Source organism: Vigna unguiculata, chromosome 5 (genome assembly GCF_004118075.2).
Source record: "Vigna unguiculata cultivar IT97K-499-35 chromosome 5, ASM411807v1, whole genome shotgun sequence".
In the NCBI taxonomy this organism is placed as follows: Eukaryota; Viridiplantae; Streptophyta; class Magnoliopsida; order Fabales; family Fabaceae; genus Vigna; species Vigna unguiculata.
Genome location: NC_040283.1, coordinates 41,826,347 through 41,850,818, shown reverse-complemented (window position 1 = coordinate 41,850,818; position 24,472 = coordinate 41,826,347). Strand labels below are relative to the sequence as shown.

General features: G+C 28.3%; 2 protein-coding genes across 2 annotated transcripts; one reads left to right on the top strand and one right to left on the bottom strand.

The window, feature by feature from the left end:
* The first annotated feature begins 1,408 nt into the window (after positions 1–1,408).
* Positions 1,409–2,518, top strand: LOC114182937 (vascular-related unknown protein 1-like). The gene is made up of 3 exons (XM_028069748.1): positions 1,409–1,846; positions 2,071–2,133; positions 2,236–2,518. The coding sequence occupies exons 1-3, from the start codon at positions 1,505–1,507 to the stop codon at positions 2,389–2,391; spliced, it is 561 nt and encodes a 186-aa protein (XP_027925549.1). The 5' UTR covers positions 1,409–1,504; the 3' UTR covers positions 2,392–2,518.
* Positions 2,519–18,749: 16,231 nt separating this feature from the next.
* LOC114186246 lies at positions 18,750–19,500 on the bottom strand. The gene has a single exon (XM_028074289.1). It carries the CDS (start codon positions 19,364–19,366, stop codon positions 18,806–18,808), a length of 561 nt encoding a protein of 186 aa, XP_027930090.1. The 5' UTR covers positions 19,367–19,500; the 3' UTR covers positions 18,750–18,805.
* Between the last annotated feature and the right edge of the window lie 4,972 nt (positions 19,501–24,472).

The window sequence follows — 24,472 nt, the reverse complement described above, 5'->3', positions numbered from 1 at the left end:
CACGGGTGTGGAAGAACTAAATGAGATTGGAGAAAATCAACCCCAACAATTGTTGGCAATGGCAAGCCTACGTAAAACTACCACTCACACATTGCAAATTTCAATAACAACCATAAATGTGACTGGAAAAAGGTTAAGTAGGGGCAAATTGTTCTGACCAAAATATTTCACCTTCGTTTGACCATGGCTAGCTGGATTCACTGTAGTTCGGAACTTCCTTTAAAACAAAAAATAAAATAAAAGCCTTGGCTATTTTGCAATTTATATTTCTTATTTTCACAATATACAGAATCAATTTGAATGAACGAATCACTCTATTTGTCATTGATCGATCAGAATAAGTCGAATTACTCTATTGTGTTATTAAGTGAAATTTGCAGGATAAATGACAACAACTTTTATCATAGATATCATTGAAGCAAAAACTCAAATTTTAGTTAAAAAATAGTAGAGAAGAAAAGTATCTGAGATGTTGCACCTAAAAGGTTTTGTGTAGTTCACACAATGTTTTCAAAGTTATGAGTAATATTAGAGGTGAGTGAGTTAGCAGGGCCAGCTGGGAAAAAAAACCTAAAAATTAAAAGTATAGTGCAGTTAAGGAGAGATTGAGGCCAATTTTGTCTCCCTCAATAAATGTTTTGGGTTGAAAGAAGAGTGTGATAACGAAAATAATGGCCTCCAATTCAGAAACCAAATCTCCTTCCAACCACAAAGGTCAACGCCATTCTCGGTCTTCAATTCGTTGCACGTTCTCTTCTTCTCTCCATTACCAACGCCTCATTCTAATCATTCTTTTCTCCCTTCCCTTTCTCTCTCTCTTTTCTAACACTATTTTTTCTTCTTCTTATACTCTCTCATAACACACAGTAAATATAATTTCAAACTCTCATAATTTTTTTAACTCATAAAAATCATAGATTTTCTAATAAAAAAAGTATGACCAACAAACATTTCAGATTGACTCGTCTGAGTAAAAAAACTAAGTAGCCGTTTATCTAATTGACAACGAACATGGACACCTTAACCAAATAAACAGTTTTCTGACATTTTTTTTTTGTCATCACTTCTTTTTTATATTTCCATGGTATCATATTTGAAAACTCTTTGATGTAGACATAGAGTGGTCCTCAGTGATATAACACGTCTATTAATTCTCCATATTACATAAGCAATTGTTATTTTATTCTAGATCTCACTCCAATTAAAAATAAGATATAAGTTAGTCATAAAATTATATCAGAATTATTAACATTTTATCTATGTTTTCTAAGTTAAAATAAATTTATAGCATAAAACTTAAAACACCTAGATAGTATTAGTAACGTTGAATGTTAAAAAATGATGACTTATATCATTGCCCCCTATATTTGTCTCACTCTGCTGGTTGTGTACACTGACATGTATCTAATCACAGAACATTATTCTAAGCTCAATGTTATAAATCCCTCCAGAGAAGAAGTCTCTCACAATCTGAAAACAACACTCTCTCTCTCTCTCTCTCTTGATGGAGAATTCTCTGAATCCTTCTACGGGAAAAGCAGTGTCTGGAAGTGGCAATGAAGAAAGCGGGTGGACTTCTTACTTTGAAGATTTTTCTAAGGGCATGGATGAACAAAGTTACTGTTCCAGCTTGGGTGGTTCCTCTTTGGTCTCAGATGCAGCTTCTTCTGCTGCATGGAAACTCTCACATCACAATCACCTTCTGTCATATCCTTCTGTTAGAGTTAGGGACTCATCTAACAATAATGTCTCTAAGAAACTTCGTTTCAAGAAGACAAGAACCCAACAGATATCAGATGATGATCCTTTGGAAGACACTGCTAGCTCCCCTGTCAATAGTCCCAAGGTACACCATGTGCAACATCATATCATCTCTTCTTTTTCTCATATACAAAAAACATAACATTTCATCTTTTTTTCTTTTCTTCTGAAAGTCCCCCTTAACTAAAGATAAAGTCATGCAATTTATATTTATATATCAGATGCAAACTTTATCTTACAGGTTAGTTTTACGGTTTTGAATTAAACTTAAAGATGAAATTTTTTGTAACTTTCCATCTTTTACGACAGGTAGGGGACTTGAAGATTTCGTGCAAGATTGATGATGATCAACTTGACGGTTCTACTTCTAGGGTAACCCTGCTAAATTTATGGTGTTTGTGATCAGAATGGAAGAAATAGTAACTCTTTAAGTACTTGTCTAACCAAGTTATGATGATGATGATGATTGTGTAGGGTAAGGGTTTTCATTCAGAGCATTATACAAACCTGCTGCAGACTGATGAGTGTGACATGAATTTTAACGAAAACAACGTTGAGTGCACCGCAGACTTGAAGAAAAGGGGTCTATGTCTTGTTCCTTGGTCGATGTTGGTTAATTATTATGGGTGAATGCTACTTCTGTCTACTTTGTGTTCTTCTATGTAGCTTGACTTCTCAGGTCACGTTGCTGTAAACATAACATGATCAGTGACAGAAAATCCCTGTATTATACCAATCATTGTTAACATGATCATAACCTGAGACCATAATTTATGTTTTGTTCGTTAATGTTTGGGACATTCTCCGTGGGAAGTAAATATATCTATGTTCTCAATAGTTACAAGTAACAGTAAGAGAAAGGTAATATAAGCTGTCTAAACAAGTGAAACCGTTTTGGTCAAAATTTATATATATAATGAACGAATAGTATTAAATATGGTTAAATTTCAACTACAATATATTTTTAAATTAAAACTAGATTAAATTTTAATTCAGTATTTTAATTATGTATTATTTTATTACCCATTGCAAAATCAAAGATTAAGAGTTACTGTTAATTAATTGAACGATGAGACTTAATATTGATGGGTGGACCAAATTTTCAAATGGTTTGAAAACTAAGTATGATAGGTGATAAATGAAAACTTGAATAGAGCCCTTGTGTAGAACATTGAAAAACGAAGATTCGTGGGTAGCAGTACTGCATTTAATATTAAACATAAAATAATAGTGATATATGCTTTTGATTTTAAATATAATATGTACTAGACATTATGTATTAGTGGACAATAGTTTACAAAGTAGTACTGCAAAACATGGAAGAAAAAACTGTCATCATGTCACAATGCATTGATCTAAATCTTTTCATATACTGATAATAAAGTTATGATATCTCATTATCTTAAATGAAGCGTGTAGAAGAAACCTAATCATTTAGGCAAAAACACCAATTCAATACACTTTTATTAAAATTATTTATCTGACTATTTTTTTTTTATAATTACTTTAATAACTAAGACATGTTTGGAACAATTTAATAAAGAAAAGGATTGTGATTTTAAATATTTCCTTTTTATGGCAAAGTCGTAGCAAAATTCTAATAATTTTGTTTTTTAATTTATTTAATAGTAGTGCTTAGAAATATAATTTTAATTTTTTTCTAATAATTAGAGTGAAAATTCATGCTTATAAATATAATTAGAGTGAAAGTAAGTGTTGTCTGTTAAAAAAAGATTAGTTTGTGCAATTATATACTTTCAAATATTTTTAAACTGAAAATGTGACTCTAAAAATAAATGGATCATTATTAAAAAGAGAAAAAGTGAAATAGTTAAAAGAATAGTTTCTACAGCCAAAACCCTTCACAAGTACTTTCTTTAATTAACAATTATAATTACACTCAGTTTTACATTCTTAATTCTAAATAATCATTGCCAGTTTTGTCCAAACGTGAAAGACAATTCTTGGCGATTGTAACCAACCACAGATTTCATTTAAAAGCTGCTAAATTCTATTATTCAATTGGATAACTTCAGATGGAAATTCAATAACCTAGCATAAATTTAAATCTTAAATAATTAATAGATTAATGAATTTTTTATAAGTACTTAACTTTTTTCATTTATATTATATTCAATTTAAATTTTAAACATATATACTTAAATTCCTATCCATACTCTTATTAAAATGGAGTTGAAAACACTATGATGATGTCGAGCATATGATCTAGCAGAGATCAGACAAAGACACTTTAACCAAAGAAAACTTTAGTCATAATTAAGATAAAATTACTTTGACTAGGGACAAGTTAAAAATATTAAATTTAAAGTCGAATTTTGTGAGAATAATGATTTCTGAATGTTGAAACACATATATTCTATGAATATATATGTTGTCTGCAGATTCCATGTGGAACATTAGTCCCCTTTTGAGACTGGTATATATGATTTATTATAATTGACAATTAATATATGAATATACTAATTATGACTATATATAGTACTTTATTGTTTAGTAATATATATGATACCTACTCTAGCAGAAAGAAAATCAGAACACTGAACCAACCACGAAAAAGAAACATTCGCAGGCTTCCTTGTACCCTGTCAAGTGTTTGATTTCTGATAGAATGCATAAAAAAAAATCGAAAGGGAAAAAAATTAGATTTATAGATTTAAAAAAAGTTAGTTTGGTTTCATGCCTCCAACTGGCCCTTCATTTAATAAGAATATTCTGAAAACGGCTGCAGCAAATGCTCCTCCATGTGCTACCTCTACCATTTAGAACAGGTCAGCACTGATGAAGAACACCAAACACTTCTTTAAAACTTTTGCATACAAATACTCCACATTCATAATGTTATCTTTCACCCTCTTTAGATTTAATTAGAGGTTCTTTTTATAATACATTTGATAGACTATAACGATTAGATCCACCGTATTTGATCACTTAGTGAATCAACTTAATTCGGCTCACTTATTAGCGAGTCAAAAAAAATTCAAATCTGAACCAACCCACCACGAATTGGTGGATTAAATGGGTTGGCTCATGGGCTCACTTAATTAAAAACATATATATTTTTTTAACATTTTTTTTCAATCAAAACTAAACTATAATGATAATTAAAATCTAAATAAATTTTAATACAATCCAAATACAAACTAAAATTACAAAAATGTCAAATTATCTATGTGTTGGCTAAAAGAACAACCTGACCTAAATGCAAAGTCGAACTTAACAAAAAAACACTTACGTAACCCTTTATTTGCGAGTTGGTGAGCCAACCCGACTCACCACGGGTTCAACCCGGGTGAGCTGGGTTCTAAGTGAGACGGGTCAAAAATCAATCCGTATTGAAATTTATAAAAAAATTTCAACCCAACCCGGCCGGAACCTGCGGTAGACGGAGTTGACTCGCGGATTCCAACCCATTTTGACAGTTCTAATAACAATGAAAATTATTTTTATGTAAAATTAAAATCCGTTTTTATCCTAAATTTTGATATATTTTGATTTCAAAATTTAAAAAAGTAATAGATTCAATCCTTTTAATTCAACTTAAACGTGTCAAATCCATTTTATAATAATATATGAGTTGTTCATATTATTTTGATATGTTATGATTCAAATAACTTAATTTAAACGGATTACATGTATTTATTTTTATTGATCGAAAATAAAAATGTATTAAAATTTATGATACGACGAATATTAATTTTACTTTCAAAAAATCGAAAACATATTTAACATGAATATTTATAAATGAGTATAAATAGGAATAAATCAAAGTTATCCTTAGATTAATTTGATTATTTCGTAAAAGTAATTAAGATTCTCTCCTGTCAAAAGTAGCTATAATGTGCCTCTAATGTACTGGTTCTCATTTTGTCAGCATCAAGTTATGGTTGAAATCTTCGAAATGAATCAATGTGCACAATGGTGAAGCTCCGATTAATGCATGCTTTGTATATAAGCTTTGGCTGTCGACATCACAAAGCAATAATAGAAATGGGAGAAACTGTTGACAACAATCTCTGTCTCCTTGCATGCCATGGCAATATCAAAGTTTGCACATCGGTTCGATTGGACCGATACATAAAGTAAAAGAGAAATGAAATGCAGTTTTATCAAATAGAGCATAAGAATTTTTGTGGATAAACATATAATAATGAAGTAAAATCTCCATTGAATTTTGCAGTTGTTTCTATCTTTGTTAAAATCATATTTTTATTATCAATTTTCGTATTTAATATTATTTGTTTTGAAGCATGATATACTTTTTATTGTTTTGATTTTAAAAGGTGGAGATTAAAAGAGAAATGTATATTTAAAACGCTTTTAACTTCTGTTAGGAGTAATCACAGCATCCAATTGATATTGTATGTTTCGTAACTTGAAACTTCTATTGTAGTTTTATTTTTAAAAAATATCTCAAAAAAAAATATTTAAACTCTTCTTAATCTTAATTCCTTAATGATATAAAGTTATTGAATATTCTGAATGTTCTGAACTCAAATTCATCAAGTAACATCGTTAGAATCAATTATCGCATTCAAAGTATTGTCCGTTTTGAAATTTGAAGTTTCATCATGGTTTTTTGCTTAAAATGTGTCTTAGAGTATGAAGAAGGAATGATTACTTAAATTGTCATTACTTGAAACTCCTATGTGATGTTAGACTATTGAGTATATTAGAACAAGACCCCAGTTGAGATCTAACGGAGTTTTTGTATCCACAAATGGTGTCAATGTTCTGATCCTAAATCCGTAAAGTGATATTGTTAGGATCAATTACCACATATGAGATATTATTTACTTTGTAGGCTGAAGTTTTGTCACAATTTTACCTTTAAAAATATCTCAAATGATTAAAGAAAAAATAAATATTTAAATCGTCTTTAATTTTGACTCTTAAAAAATATTAAACTATTGAGTATACTATAACCTTGAGAAAGCAAGCATTAATACATATTTTTTAAAGTTTAGTCGATATTATAATCAGAAAATAACTATTATTTAACAACATGATAATTCAAATAACATACAATCTTGACTCAATAATCTTTTATCACTGAACAATTGATACACCCTGCTATATTTTGTTCTTTTTCAAAATCATGTTTTAGCATCTAAAAATTCAAGTAAAATACATATAGATTCACTTTTACTTGTATTAGTTAACGCAGTGTGAGGGCTAGTTTGAAAAGTTAATTATTTAATCTCCACAAAAACCGGTTTACATCACTAATTTGGTAAGCAGTCAAATACTTAACTGCCACTAATGATGTGATTAATGTGATGGTGGTAGATCAAACGTCGAATCCAAAGCTCGAAAAGCTGACAAATTTGAACTTCACCTTTGATAAGAGGTGTACATTAATTCTACAAAAATCCATCAATCCCATCATTCTCCAACATTAATCTCTTCACTGCAGCGACATCACAATTCAGAATGCTTTTTTTGTTTCAATGTATCTATACAACCTGACACACTTTCATGATGTCAGGTTCAATGATTTTGACTGTGTTTCAATCACTGTACCTAATAAATTACCAAGTTAAATATAGAAACAGAATTCGAAGCATGAAAGATATCATATCATGTTCTTTTCATTTCTCAGATATCTAGTTATATTGTACATGCATTCCACAATTGAATATGGTATTAATATAGAAGTTGTTTCAATTTACTATGTCAGTTCGTACCCTATGACTCAATGAATGCATGCTTATTTTTAGGGTTCTTTAGGTCACTATGTATACGTAGGGTAACTAGGTCAAAATAATTCTGTTTGAATTGCACTTCCTGTCATATTATTAGTACTGCATGCTTTGTATGAGTTTCATTACATTTTTTTATAATTACAATCATGCTAGTATAATACAATTAGTTTTGGTTATAGCTAATCTTCTAATTATATCACTGTAGTATATTTTTGTTTTTAAAAAAGGTTTACACATAAGCTAATTTTAGTGATTTTGAACCTTTTTAGTTTTATGTTTAAGTCCAACAGACTTCATCTTTAGGCTATGCGGAACTTTCAAATTACTATTTTCTATGTAGTTTGTTAGATTGAATTTTTTAATATCATTTTAGAAAAAAAAAATTATGTCATACTATATTTTGGTTTCATCCCATAAACCTTATACTTGTATGTTTTTATTAACAAATAAAGAAAAAAGATAAAATGTATTTTAAAGGTTTTACGATTTTGCGGAAAATTGTTTGAAAAAATATATATATAATGTCTAACTAAAAAAAACTGTATATGTTAAAATGGTATTTTTAATTAAAAGTTCTTCTTCCTGTTCAAAGTAATGGATCACATTTACTCTCTTTTTTTTCTTCCCTTAAACAATGCCAAACAGTGAAATGGATCTGTGTGTGAATTCTTTTATTGTTGTCTTGAGTGTTAAGGAAGTTCGATAAGAAAAGGAAAGAACAATATTCTCAGGCATGAAATATATTAACAAAAAATAAAAATACTTAGCTCAGATATCAGATGATTCCGAATTGTTCTAAAATTCTTGGTACTGAAGTTTGACTTCTCTCTTAGAATTAACCAAATTAACACAAAACTATAAAATAGAACATATCACTGCTAACCTTTTGCAAAGTTTCGTTCTAAAAACATTATTCAAAAAGAAGATACATAACATAAATTTATATATTTTTTAAAATCATAAGTTTTATCCAGAAACTAGTCTTGTTGGCAGTACTCATGAACTGTTACTGATTTATCGAGTTTTTAAGAACATAGTAATTAATAGAGAACAGATTCTCCTCTTATAATCCTACAGCAACATCATCCCTAAAGTCATTGCCAAATGCAAGCAACCACCAACTCTTTTTTTTCATCAACAATAACTAATATATGTAAATAAAAGATTGAAACTTCAGAGATGTCTCAACTCATGTACGATACCAAAAAGAGATGAGAAAATTAACCTATAATACTAAATTTACTTTTAAACATACAAACCCTCAAACAACACCCAAACTTCACATAGGATAAAACACAAATGAGATGTATTTTATTATCTCTATAGACCCAAAATATTACAAAAAATATATGTATATAATTCTACCATAGGGTTATCTCCTACCAAGATAGATCTAACAATCTATATATAACATAAATTAAATTTGCAAAAAAACTGAGATTCAACACATTCACGTAAATCAATCTTTCCACAAGAATCAACAAGAAATAATTTCTTTTACAGATTAGCTTGTTTCTAATAATTCCAAAGCATAACTATCTCCTTTGTAATAAGTTTGCATAAAAATCTTAACAACAAAACAACACATAACATAAGTGATGACAATAAGGGATTAGAGTAAAAGATACTAATATTATAGCATAAAAAATTCTTATTTTTATCTTATTTTTGAACTAATGTACTACAAATTGAATACATAATTTTGGACAACCATCAACTTTAACTTTCCATTAAAGTTGAAATGTGATTTAAGCATTCCACTTACTCTTATGTTTTTTTTTTCTTATGTTCTTTTATTATAAATATATCAAAGGTTTTTAATGTGTAATGTTGTTGAAACTCCAATGTAGGTTAAAGACAGAATCAATTTATAATATATGTAAGTAAAAATCTTATTTTATAAATTGATTTTGTAGAATTAAGATAGGTTTAAAATTCAATTCCTAATACATATTCAGAAAGACATCGTATATATGTAAATTTTGGTGTATGGTTATCCATGCACATAGAAGGCCAAACCAATAAAAAGTGAATGAAGTGCAGATTTTGGATAGCCGAAAAAAGAAACATATATTGAGTTTTGAAATCATGGTCCCCCACCAAGTAACTGAACATTAATTAGCATGAATCATGTTCCAGCTTCTCACACTTAACCTAGTCACATTCTCTTGTGTGAATGAAATTTTGTATTGCTTGCTGATGTGTGCTGCATTGACTTTTGTAGGAACATGTTTCTCCTGTGCCCCCGCCACAAGAATTAAAGGTCCCAGTGAAACCAAGCAACTTGGTACAAAATCACAACTTTTTATGTTTCTTACGTTCAACTTTCTCCACCATGCAAATTTTTTAAGAATTAATATATGCCAAATGCTACTCTTGCCATAATTTTATGAGCACGGACTATATAGTAGATTTACACAAATCTTATCTAATTTCCATTGACATAAAAAACGGACATATTTTGTTATTTGACGGGGTTAAGAATTTTAGTGTGAATCTAAATCTCACATTTATTAGAAATAAGAAAGTGGAACGCATAAAGATTTATAAACCTATTGTCTTAAGATTTTAGGTTGAAAGTGATATCAATGTCTTATGTAGTTAGACTTGGATCTTACCGGTGTTGTATCTGTACTAAAACTCACTTTGTGTAAACCTAACATATGATAATGTAGTTTTACTAAATAGCATGTACTGATACCTGCATGTTACAAGCAACCATAAATTGGACTGTCTCTTTTAACACTATAGTTCGTAGAAGAAAAGTCTAGAAGGAAGAATAATGATTGTAAAATTATTAGGCAACAGAAAAAATAAAATAAAATAATAAACAAGATTCACCAATTTAACAATCTTTCTAAACTCGAAGAAAGATAAAGATAAGGCTTATAACTTAAGCAGACGTCATTAAAAAACTGTTTTAGTTTATCGGAGAATATAAAGTGTTCTCTAATTAATTAGTTTATCGAGAATATAAAATAATAACTAATTTAGATGTTAGTTTGTTTGATAACAAATTACATAATGTCATTGATTGATTTAGAGTTTAACTATCACACCAATTACAATGTTTTATTTGTAATAGAAATTATTTTAAAGATTAATAATTTTTAATTTATAAATTAGTATTTAAATAAGTTACTATAATTATTAATTATTTTTTGTCCTAAAATTAGTTGTTATTTAATTTTTTTTTACAGTGAATTAAAGAAAAAAGTGAAAAGATTATTTGATTTGAATGTAATATAAAATTATATTTTACATGCATCTTTCTGTGTAAAAGTTAATTAAGTATCTATCATATACTTGATTATATACAAATTTACGACGAATGAAGTCTAATCAATTAATTGTGAATGTCATTTAATTTATCACACTAACATTATCATTGATTATGTTTAAATAATAACAATTTCAATAATGAAATCAATTATAATGTTCAAAATCTAATATAGAATTACTTTACTAAAGTAAAAACAAAAAGGGTCAATAGAACTCACAAAAGGGCTCCTAGTGATGACATAAACTACTGTAACAGAGAATAGAACTCGGAAAAGTATGAGAGATCGAAGAAACATGAAAACTAGTGTGTTCTGTCTTCCCCACCTCTGAAGCAGAAAAATAAGCTTATCCTTTTGTCTGAAATGCGAAGAGAAGTCCAACTTTTTTATTGATTTTTTTAGTATTGTTCTCTATTAAGTATTAAAAGTACATTTGGTATTATTTTCTATTAAACATTAAAATACACGATAATATATTAGAAAGACACGTCAGATAAATAGTAAAAGAAAATCCAAATTCTGTGTACAATGGTTTGTTTAGAGGATAAAGAATGTTATTTGATGTATGTTTATTGGTGGTGACATTGTGTGTGATTGTATATGAAAATGGGCGGCAAGTAACAACCTCTGCACAAACTGAACAACTTTTTAGGAATAATATCCATTCTCACTTATAACGTATCTTTCTGGACGGCAAAAGGGGAGCTTAAGCTTCGGGATTTGGACCACATGTTCTCCTTTTTCTTCCTCTGTGTATGCCTCAACCTAACTCTAATATTTTAATTCATCTTACTTTCTAACTCTGGTTGGTACTTCAAGACAAAGTAGGGAAGGTTCCATGAATTAATATGTGACTGTGCCTTAGCCTACCCATGTGGAGCATAGTTAAATACTCCATGTTTCTGCACACACAATATTGTAGCTTATGATAAATTAGTGTCTCTGATGCATGACAAGTGTCAAAGGTCTCCTAATTAATATATAGCCTTCAAATTCTAATGAAACCAAGAAATCTATTGTCTTAAAGTTTTAGCTTAAAAGTGGTGTCAATGTCTTTGGGTTTAGGTTTCATTAAAGTTGTATCTTTTCAGTGAAACCTCTCTGTAAACCTAACAAGTGGCATCACCGGTGGTTAAAATCGGCTCAGACGAGTGCAATATAATCCTAATATCGAAAGTCTTCCTGGCAAGGATTCCAGGTAAGCGTGGTTGGGAATGCTTCCGCTGGAAGAGTGTACCAATATTGTTGAAGGGACTCACTCTTAAGGGGAAGATTGTTAGGAATCCAAGTGTGGTCTAAATCTCACCCTTAAGGTTTTGGGTTGAGAGTGGTATCAATATCTTATGTGTTTGAGCTCAGGTCTCATTAAAATTGTATTTCTCCATTAAAACTTCCTCCGTAAACCTAACAAAAAGTTGTTAAACTTGTTGCACTTGTTTTAAATTTGTTGCACTTGTTACCGTATATATAATATATATATATAAGTGGACGTAGAAAGTAAAAAAGAAAAATCGGACCAAATATACATCACAACTAATATATAACTTTTTGTTCATTTTTATCTTTGCAAATTCATTTAAAATCTCTTATAACGTTTTATTTTTCATTTAAAGTATTCCTTTTACTTAAATTATTATTCTCAATTTTCTCACTTTTGCTACGGCTCATACACTTTGATCCAATTTCATGAAATTGTCACTTCAAGGTTTAATATTTCATATCCTATTAATATTTTTTTTTTCACAATCTTCTATATAGATTTTTTTCTGATGAAAATGAGATGGGTCAAAGATATTTATACGGGAAAATTTCCTCCTTCAATTGAAAGAAGGGGCTTTCTTCCTCACCCCACGTTTTTCTACCAGCACTCCCAAAGTTTCCTGCAATGCCAAATATATCCCTACCAAATAAATATATAAAATGTTAAATTAATTATTCAGTAACGCTGAAGCTGTTATATATTTACAGATCGTGCACCTCCAAGTCATTCTCACAAACACCTTCAACCGCGTTTAGTATTTATTTTTAGGTTTAATTATGCCTTTAGTTCCTATTTTGGAGTCAAAATCTCAACATGATACCCAAATTTTTAAAAGTCTCAAAATAGTGCCACGTGTCAGTTCCTCGATTTTTTGAATTTTTTTATTAATTTTTTTTTTGAATTTTTTTTTATTTTTAATTTTTTTATTAATTTTTAAAAAAAAATCAAAAAAATTGCCACGTGTCAGTATTACGCCACGTGTCATTTTGTTAGTCTCAATTTTATCCCTTTATTTTAATTTGTCTCAATTTAGTCCCAATTTTTGTAAAAATGAGCAATTTTGTCCCCCTTCAAATTGAAACAAAAATTAATTTTATATAAATGTTATACAAATATTTTTATTAAATTTGATATTTGTATTCAAATTGATATTTTTATTATATATTTTTAACATAGCTAAGTTTAGTTAAAATTATGTTTCACATTCAACTTTACTTAAAATTGTTTTAAAATTTTAAATTTATATGTGTTTTATTGTAACATGAACTAGGTAATTTATGAAATTTTTTTCTATTAACATTATTTTCTATTAACAACTTTTAAACCATTTTAAATAAAGTTCAATGTAAAATATTAATTAAATGAACTTAATTTGGTTAAAAATATTTACTTGAAATATCAATTTTGATGGAAATATTTGTGTACATTTATACAGAAATTAAAATTGATTTCAATTTGGAGAGGGACAAAATTGTTAATTTTTACAAAAATTGTGACTAAATTGAGACAAATTAAAATAAAGGGACCAAATTGAGACTAAGAAAATGACACGTGGTGTAATACTGACACGTGTCACTGTCACTGTCACGTGGCACGATGACAGTTTGACACGTGCAATTTTTTCAATATTTTTATAAAAATTCAAAAAATAAAAAAAAATAAAAAATAATTCAAAAAAAAAATTAATAAAAAAATTTAAAAAATCGAGGAACTGACATGTGGCACTCCCTCTAACGGCGTCAACGTTGACTTAACGACAAGGACAAACGTAAGACGTTTCAATAAAAAAGGGGACCATTTTGAGACTTTTAAAAATTTAGGTATCATTTTGAGATTTTGACTCCAAAATAGGAACTAAAGGCATAATTAAACCTTATTTTTATTATATTTAGCATGTACCAAATTTCAAAACTCAGTTAGCAAAAGTATTGACCGCATTTTGAAAAAAAGAAGGAAAAAATGTTTTATTAAGCACCATATTTCGAAATTCAGTTTAGTAATTCAACAAATTTAGGAAAGCATTAACTTTTGAAATTTGATCTAGGAAATCATCGGATTTCGTAATCATATTCAGAAAAACACCAAATTTTGAAATCATGATAAGGATTCTATCGAATTTTGAAACCCAATCAACAACAAAAATCTATACCAAATTTTGAAATCCAATGAAAATAAAAAATGAAATTCGTAAGGTTTCTTCCAGCACCACACCAGATTTGTTAAAATTCTTAAGATTAAACGCTTAATATTAGACCAAAAGCTATCAAGGCACAATTCTTATTTAAGAATGTAAGAGTCTAAACACCATGATTCAATTATGACCCGACTCACTTGATCTCTGTTATCGTTGCATAAGGTTTGGAACAATTATGGTGTATGATATTCATTAGATTCCTCAATGTTAATGAAAGGAGAAAAACCGCCTTAAAAATAATAAAGTCGAGAGTAATAAAGTCGAGAGTGACGCTAGGTAATATAAAATATGATCTTATGTTCAAAGGTAAAAGTATCTATTATTGAAATTAGATAAATATTTTTTCGGGTTTTGAAATTAAGTTAAATATTCTTTTGAATTTTAAAATATGGTTAAATATTCTTTCAAATTTCGAAATCCGGTTAAATATTCTTCAAAATGCGATTAAATATTCTCTTAGCTTTCGAAATTTGTTGAAATGTTTTTTTGACTTTTAAAATTTGGTTAAATATTTTTTTGGATTTCAAAATCTAATATTGGTTTTTTTTTTCTTAACTGAATTTTGAAATTTGATAGCCCTGTGAACTGAATGTCAAAATCCTATGCTTTCCTAAATTAGGTTTTGAAATCTAGTTTAACCTTCCAAATCTTGTGCTTTTTTCCTGAGAGATCTCACCTCCTATTACGAATTTCCAAAATCCGTTTATGTTATCGACCAAAACTAATAATTTAAATCCTCGAACTTCAAAGTCTTCAAATTCGGTTCATCCGTAAATTATTCACAAATCAGTAAGCTATAACATAAAAGAGTGAGCAGAGGAAAATGATTGTGATATTGGGATGCGTGAAGGAGAAATTTGTAAGGTAAATAGAGAGTGAGTCTTTTGCGGCACCACCGGATAAATAAGACGGTGAGTTTTGCTCAAAGGGAAGAAATAAGGAAAGAGAGGCTACTAGAGTAAATGTGAAAGGGAGGGTAGGGAATAATAAAGAGAGAGATTGTAATTATGTTTGTACCTACTCGATCAAAATCAAAGAAAATGTTATTATTGGGATTTAGAAAAGTTTGGGGTATAGGAAGAAAACTTGGAGGTGCAAGAAGAAACCACCTTGAAAGAAATGTCTACTAAATGGATTTTCAAAGTGCCATTGTGTATTCGGCCTTGGATATGTTAAATTTAAAATTCTAATTTCAAACTAATATGAATTTATTATATTCAATTTTGATTAAATTTGGATATGTCTCATATTGTTTTATTTTAAATTTTTTATATCTAAATTTAAAAAAGATTAAATTAGTCTTTTGGTTCTTCTATTTGTCATGAAATTTCAGATTGGTCCTCAAATTTTTCGTTGTCTCAATTTGGTCCTCATTTTCTTAAAAATGACTCAAGTTGGTCTTCACCATTAACTTTGACCAGACGGTGTTAAGTCAACGCCACATGTCAATTTTTTGTTTTTTTGATTTTTTTTAATATTTTTTTTAATATATTTTTTTTTGACACTTGTCACTTCATAATTGTGTCACATGTACTCAATTTGGTCTCTATATTTGTTTTTAGTTTCAATTTAGTCCCATTTTTTTGTAAAAATGAAGCAATGTTGTTCTCCTTAGATTGAGACTCAATTTAATCTTTGTATACAGGTTATGATGATATTCTTAATAAAATTGACGTTTTTATTAAATATTTGTAGAAATATTTTTAAATAAATTTTTTATTATAGTTAAATAAAGTTAAACCTCAAACTTAATTTCAAAAATTAACAATTTTGTCATCATATATAAAGGCATCAAATGTATCATATTATACAAACTTAGTAAAAATTAAAAATTAAATAACTTGTCACACATAAGTTTAGGAACTAAATTTCAAGTTCAAAACAAAATCAAAGTCTAATGTTTTTTCTAGAATTTAAAGTTAATTTAAAATGTTTATAGAAATATTTAATAAAAACATTAATTTTAGTAAGAATATTACCATAAAATTTATAAAAAAGTAAATTTAGTGTCAATTTAAGGAAGGACAATATTGCTTCATTTTTACAAAAATTGGGACTAAATTGAAACTAAAAACAAATATGGGGACCAAATTGAGTCACTTTAACACGTGGCACAACTGTGAAGTGACACGTGTCAAAAATAAAAAATATTAAAAAAAATATTTAAAAAAAACAAAAATTGACACGTAGCGTTGACTTTAACATCGTCTGGTTAAAGTTAATGGTGAGGACCAAATTGAGTCATTTTAAGAAAATGAGGACCAAATTGAGACAACGAAAAATTTGAGGACCAAACTGAAATTTCATGATAAATAGAAGAACTAAAAATTAATTTAACCTTTAAAAAATGAATAGATATATAGTCCTTTTAGTTTTTTTTTTTTTAAATATTAGACGATGTTTCAGACATACATTCAAATTGTAATATATCAAATAGTATATACAGCCCCATCAACCTGAAATATCATTTGATATATAAAAAAATGGTTAAAATACCTTTTTAGTCATAATTTTCGTCAATTTTTTTCTAATAAGTCATAATTTTATTTTTGTGCTCAAATAATTTTCGTCAATTTTGTTGAATTTGGTTCTTTTTTAGTAATACTGTTTAAATCATTAACCGCAAGGAATAGTGACTGCCACGTGTAACTTTATGATTTTTTTATTTTTTTAAAATTTTTTTAAAATGTACACGTGTCAACCCGTCAAAGTCAATATTTATATTCGATTTGGTCCCTATATTTGTTATTTTTATTTAATTTAGTCATAGTTTTGGTTAACATTGACCAATTTTGTCCCTGTCAAAGATGAAAGATGAGACCAAATTTAATTTTTATATAAAAGTTTTAGTGATGTGAATTTTAATATATTATATAAAACATTTAATAAAAAATGTGAATTTTAATATAAAAATTAAATTTGGTTGGAGAGGGACAAAATTGGTTGATATTAAAAAACATTAGGACTAAATTAAACAAAACTAGAGAATATAGGAACAAAATTGAATATAAAACATTGACTCTGACACGTGACATGTTGTTGGGTTGACACATGGACATTTTAAAAAAAATAAAAAAAAATTATTTGTTGACACAGGGTCGGGCCGCCACTGTTCATGACCGTTAATGATTTAAACGGTATTAGAGAAAAAAAGGACCAAATTAAACAAAATTAACAAAAATTAGGACCTATTTAAGCACCAAAATAAGATTAGGATTGATGTGACAAAATTTGACATAAATCAAGACCAAAAAAGTATTTTAACCTAAGAAAATTTAACATATTTAACAAAAATGAATGTTGTTTCTTGAATTTTCACTATAAAAAAATTATTAAATAACAACCAATTTTGATGACAACAAACAATTGGTAACTATAATAATTAATTTAGATACCAACTTATAAACTTAAAACTTTTAATATCTAATATAATCTCTATTTCAAATAAAAAGTTATAATTTATTTGTAAATTAGATTCTAAATTAATTACTAATTAGATACCAGAATTTTAACTATTAAAAAAATTATTTTAACTATTAAAAGAATTAATGTCTAAAATGTTAATTAATACATGTGTAAAAACTAATATCTTCTACGCTACCAGATTCCCAACGGTAACATTGCTTTTGATTAGAATTTCATCATTTTCTTTCAAAACTTTAAAAAGCCTTAAAAAAAGCGGAAAAATAATAAATGAGTTCACTTAACGACAATTACAGTAACTCAGCTATTAATTCCACATATTTAATGACATTAAATATGATATAAACATTAATTATTAAATGCAAAACTGATCTGTAATATTAATTCAGTACATATTAACTTTAACTTTAAATATAGTTAATCATATCTCTTTAAATACAAAACGAAACTTAAAGCATTATTCTTTATATTTTTCCTATTAGATTTAGGGTGTGATCGGTAATACCAATAAGTTAGATAATAACTTATTTGGTTAGATTATAAATTAATTTGACAATACAAAAGTATTTATTGAAAACAGTTTATTTAAAAGTTTTTATAAGTTTTAAGTTCCTTTAGCTTATTTTTAATTTGTAATTTGTTTAATTTTCTTATCTAAGTACTAGAAAAAACATCACAGGCAAAACTCTAAAAAAACAATTGGTTTGTAGGAGAGTTTGAAAGATCGTGAATTCATTCACCTATTAATATTTGAGAATTACAAGATTGATTTAATAAATTTAAAAAGAAATATAAAAGAGACCGTAAATTTTAACTCTTACATTAAGATAATATTAATTATGTGTTTGGTTTCAGGTTTGGAAGCTAAATCCAAATTTATTTTGTAGTCACTTGACAATTTTTTTTTCAATTTTGTTAAGTCCCAAAGGTGGGTTGCTCTCAAAGCAAAACTATCAAAATTTTCAGTTGAAAATTTTCGGTTTAAAGAAATTTTCTGTTTCTTTCGACCAAACTTAATTTTTTTAATTATAATCCAAACACATACTAATAAGTTATATTTGCGGATTAAAAAAAAAGAAAAAGGCAAAACCTCAATTACAAATGAATTGAACAGAGAAAAAAAGGGTAATAGTTATGCAAAAAACCCCTTGACTACAAGCAATCAAAGCTTAATTTTGGCACTGCATTTGCTATCAACATTCCTAGAGGTTAAGTCAATGGAGAAATCACAAGTGCTATAAACAGTGGCTTTCAACTTCAAAATCTTGAGCATTTCAACTTTCCCAGGCAATGCAGCTGTTGATGTGAAATTCAACGATCCACTTAGAACATCTGCCCAAAATCTGGTATCAGTGACCACCTTCTGTAGCATCAAATTGGCCCAAGCGTCCACTACGATCTGTTCACGTGCTGGCACAAACTCTCCCTGTATCGGAACTTCACCCACAATGCCACCATGGAAATTCACATAACCCATGGCTTCGGGGTATTCAAAGCTTCCAAAGTTTGGATTCACCATAGTGATCACCATTGGCAGACTCACATTTGCAGTCAAATTGGTCAAAAGAGACAAGTTGAAGTGTTCAAGACCAACAGGTTGGACCATGATGTTTGGATCCTTGGGTTTGAAAACTGTTAAAAATAAGGTTACCATCCCAACTGAAACAATGACGAGTAAAAACAGAAACAAGACCAAGCAAATCTTGAGACCTTTGTTACTCATGCTTTCTGATTCAATTCTGAAAAGTTTGTGATTGTGTGTGGTGGGTGAGTGGGTCACTGTTTTATAGATATATGGTTTTGTTTTGATTCAGGGATTCTAAAATTGATTTTTTTTTTCTTGATTCAATTGATACTTATCGAAACAAATTTTGGGTCAAAACCGTTTGCACTTGATTCCTTATTTCAGAAACCCAACACATAAACAAATAAAATATTCTTTGTTACATGATCAGTTTTTTGTTCCTTACTACGTACGTTTTGCAGGACCAGTACAAAATGAAGCATAATACAAAAATGCATTTATTTGACTATTAATGCAATACACAAATGGTGGCGGAAACAATAAGAAAAATCCACAACTGAAAAAAAGAAAAGAGCGTTAACTTTAGCACAACAAGTGTAAAGACATTCATTTTTTTTTAAATTTTAAAGATAAATATAAATAATTTTGTAAATTTAATTATAAATATTTTATTTATTTACTTTGTAGATATTTTATTTTACTAAAAGTACTTTAAAAAAATTAAAAGAGTGAAATTGTTAAATTTAATAAAACAATTACTTAAAAAGTAAAACAGTTATTTTAGTTTAAAAAATATTATTTATTAAAAAGTAAAATTAAAAATAGAATTGTGAACACCAAGATTGAATATCTTTTCATGTATTGATTTATAGGTGTAGAATTGTAAATTTATATTTAATTATTTAATTTATTAATTTTTTTCGGATATGAATTATTTAAGTTATAGATTTATATTAAATCATTATAGAAAACTCGTATTTTAATTTTAAATAAATAAAATAAATATATTGATCTTAAAGAAAATGTTACGTGTTTTTAATAATAATTATTAGTATAAACGATAATTTTATATAATTAACTAATAAATTTAAACAAAAATATCAAACTAAAAATAAAATTTAAAACATGCTTAGAATCTATAAATAATAAAATATTACTTTCGACTTACATAAAATAATTATAAAATGTTAAATATATTTTTAATTCTTAAATTTTGACCTGTTGTTAAATATTATATTTATTGTAGTTTGATTTTTCAATTAAAGAAAAAAATTAAATAAATATATATTTTTCTTTAACATTTTTTTTTTAACATAACAAATGTATTTAATGCTAACATTTAATATAAAAGATTATATTCATAATGTGCGTATAATAAAAGGAATCAATCTTGACCAATTTTTTTCCCGTTTTTTTTTATTTGTAGGCAAATTTGTCTCCTTTATTATAAAAATATCAAAATTTTTAAAAATTATAAAATAAGCAAATCATGCGATCCCACACATTTTTAAATTAAGAAAACATGTTACACGTTTTTAAATCAAAGTCGGACTGGGGTTAGATAATTTCAAGCTGAAATCGTGGGAGTTAACGTTTTCTATTGTAATCAATTACGATTTTTTCGTAAATGATTACGACTTTGATTACAAAGAGTGTACAAATTCAAAAAGACAACATGTGGGGTTCCACATTTCCTCTATTAGAAAACGGATGGGGTCATGACGTTTTCTTAATCATAAAACATGTGGGGGTGTGACATTTTCTACTATTTCTACTTGCACCCCATTTTTCCTTCAAAAGTGAACCATCAACTTCTATTGGTCAAGCTATATAGGTCCTAATCTTATACAATACCCTCAACCAAGTGTAAGGCTGTCCGACAACCATCCACTTCAAGAATCCATAACGAAATGGATCAACCAAATCCGAATAAACCCAAAAAATGTTCTTACTGTCATATTGAAGGTCATTATAGGGGTCGATATTCATATCGACAATGAATTGGGTTGCTTTGTGATTTTGAGTAATATTTATTGTAATTCATTGTCGAAATGGACTTGACTCTATGATGACCTCCAGTACGACAATAAAAATATTTTTTGGGTTTATCCGGATTTGGTTGATCCATTTCGTTATGGATCCTTGTAGTGGATGGTTGTCCAAAAGCCTTACGCCTGGTTTGAGAGTCTGGTATAAGATTAAAACCTATATAGCTTGACCAATAGTGCACATGTGTCATTCACGTACCACAAATGAAGTTGGTGGATGACTTTTTGAAGGGAAAATGGAGGTGCAACTAGAAATAGTAAAAAATGTCGCACCCCCACACATTTTTTGATTAAGAAAACGTCATGACCCCACCTATTTTCAAATAGAGAAAATGTTACCCCACATATTATCCTTTTTGAATTTGTACACCCTTTAATCAAAGTCATAATCGATTACAAACATTTCGTAATAAATTACAATAAAAATCGTTAACCCCCGACTTCAACTTGAAATCGTCTACCCCCAATTTGCCTACAAGTGAAAAAGAAAAAAAAACAACATTTCCACATATCTCCATTCAAAGACCCACTCCTCATCCTCTCCAACCTCCATCTTCATCACACACAAGAGTGTTTCCACTTTTGGTTCTCTCACATTATTCAAATCCCCAAATTTGATTCCCAAACCCTAAACCCATGCCCCCAAGCACCATATTATTATTTATAAAATTATAATTTACAAGAAAATGTTCAATAAATATATTTTTAATACTTTTTGCTACAAAGTTATATTAGCAAGAAAAAAATTATATAATTAACATATACATAAATAAATTTGCAGATAATTATGAAATCTGTTTTTTCAAATAATTTTACACAAAAAATATTTCATGTAGAAAAAAAATACTATAAAATCTATAAATATTTCATGATAAATACATTTATATGTAAAAAGAAATGCATTTCATACTATTTTTTAAAGAAAAATGTGCATGAATTTATTGTTGAAACAATTTTATAAAAAATTTATAGGTAATGAACATTTTTCTAGTGATGAGTAAAACTTGGGTAAAAACTGTTTGAAAAAAAATAATGGTATTAGGGAGCAATTTAGGCAAATACAATTTGTTATAAGAGGGCAAATACATTGTGAAATAAATATGGCTATAAAGATGTAGCTGGCATCTGAATATAAATTTATAAATGTTATTACTGGAATTTAGTTGGTTTGGTTTGAGGTGGACTGATTTTTGAGTAAGAGGAGAAGTTCACGGACTTCGAAACTCAAGTCAGTAAAAAATATTTGAATATAAAATGAGTATTGAGTTAAAATACATTTTGTGATTAAGGATATGTATAGACTTTTGTGGGTTGATTAGTAACAAATAAGATAAATTCAGATATAACAACATATTTAATATATAATAATAATAATAATAATAATAATAATAATAATAATAATAATAACTGTAATCAGTTTATTATATCTCAATTTTGTTTATATTATAATAAATAAGGTTAAATATGTTTTTGGTCTCTTAACTTTCAGTGAAAATTGGAATTAGTCCCTCTCCAAAACCTTGACCTAATTTAGTCCTCCAACTTTACCAATGTTTGACTTAGTCCTTTTAACAAAATTTTGTTAAGTTTAATTGATGTTTTAAACGTGTTTCAAGACAGTTTCTTAGCTAACATTGAAGCAGAAATATGTCAAGCGGAATAAACAGTCAAATGCTCTCATGAAACACGTTTAAACCGTTAAATAAATTTTAAAAAATTGGTTAAAATGACTAAATCCAAACATTTCTAAAGTTAGAGGACTAAATTAAGGTATTAATTCCAATTTTCACTGAAAGTGAAGGGATGAAAAACATATTTAATCATAATAAATATCATCTTTCTTTGATTATATGGGTGTTAATATTTCATATAGATCTCACACTTGGATATTGTACTTATTACGTCGTTTTAGGCCTCATAATAATAATATTTTTTGGGTCGCAGTTAGGTACAAAAGCCCATTGAGCTCGAAAGTTAATAACTGTTACAGGTGGACCAAGATATTAAATGAACAAGTTTAAATGTTGTTTTTAGCTCCTTATACTCAGTTTTATAAGATACTCTTAGCTCTTGGACAAATTGTGTGTTGCTTTTAGCTCATTGTTGGGTTGTACTCAGACACTTATAGCGTCATGCTTTTAGACGCTTAGTTTATACTCGATTTTTTTTGGTAAGTTCAAAATTGAACACTCGTAAGTCCATGGTTGAACACTCGTGTGGTACTTGTAGTGTTTTCCAAGTGGGTCCATGGTTGGACACTCATAAGATACTTGTAGTGTTTTTCCAAGTGGGTCCATGGTCAAACACTCATAAGATAATTGGAGTATTTTCCATGTAGGTCCATAGTTGTACACTCATGCTCAAATTTTCCAAGTAGTCACATATTTTGATGCCTATGTTTGGATTTATCGAGAAGTCACATATTTAGACACTAGGCTCGAGTTTACCGAGTAGTCGCATATTCGGACACTGGGATCGAATTTATTGAGTAGTCGCAAGTTCAGATGTCAGGCTCTGATTTACCAAGTAGTCACAAGTTCGAACGTTGGGCTCAAATTTACCGAGTAATCACATATTTAGATACTAGGCTAAGATATTCCAAGTAGTCATATTTTTGAACATTATTCATGTACTTATGAAACATAAAGTGTATATGGTGTCTCGTTAAAACCTTGCACAACAAAATAATGTTTCTATGGGGTAGTCAAAAGAACGAGCAACAACACGGTTGGAGGACAAAACAAGCAGCCCGAAACTACAAACAAAACCGCAACAAAGAACGAAGTTCAAAACCACGAATAAAACAACGAACACGAATATAAATTGCCTAACTTATTCTTAGGAAATCATATCAAAATAAGCGAGGAGACAAATTAATTTTTGATTAACACAAATCAATCAATGAATTGCCTAGCTTATTCTTAAGAAATCATATCAAAACATTTAAAGAGACAAATTAGTTCTTGATCAACAACTCATTTGTATTAAGGTGCTTCTTCATCCTCGTGTGATTCAAATGAGGGGTTCAGCCTTGTGAATTTTAAGGGATGTGTTTCTCATTTCTTACTTCAAGAGATGTGCTTTCTTTTTTATATTGTTCTTACTCATATTTATAATTTCAGTTTATTTTAGAGTTTAGTTAATAGACCAAACATATAATATTTTAATATAAAACAATATACAATTTTATTTTTCCTTACCCTCTTTGACTAAGTGTTGTTATCCTAAAGAAGAAGATTTTATTGTAATTTTGATT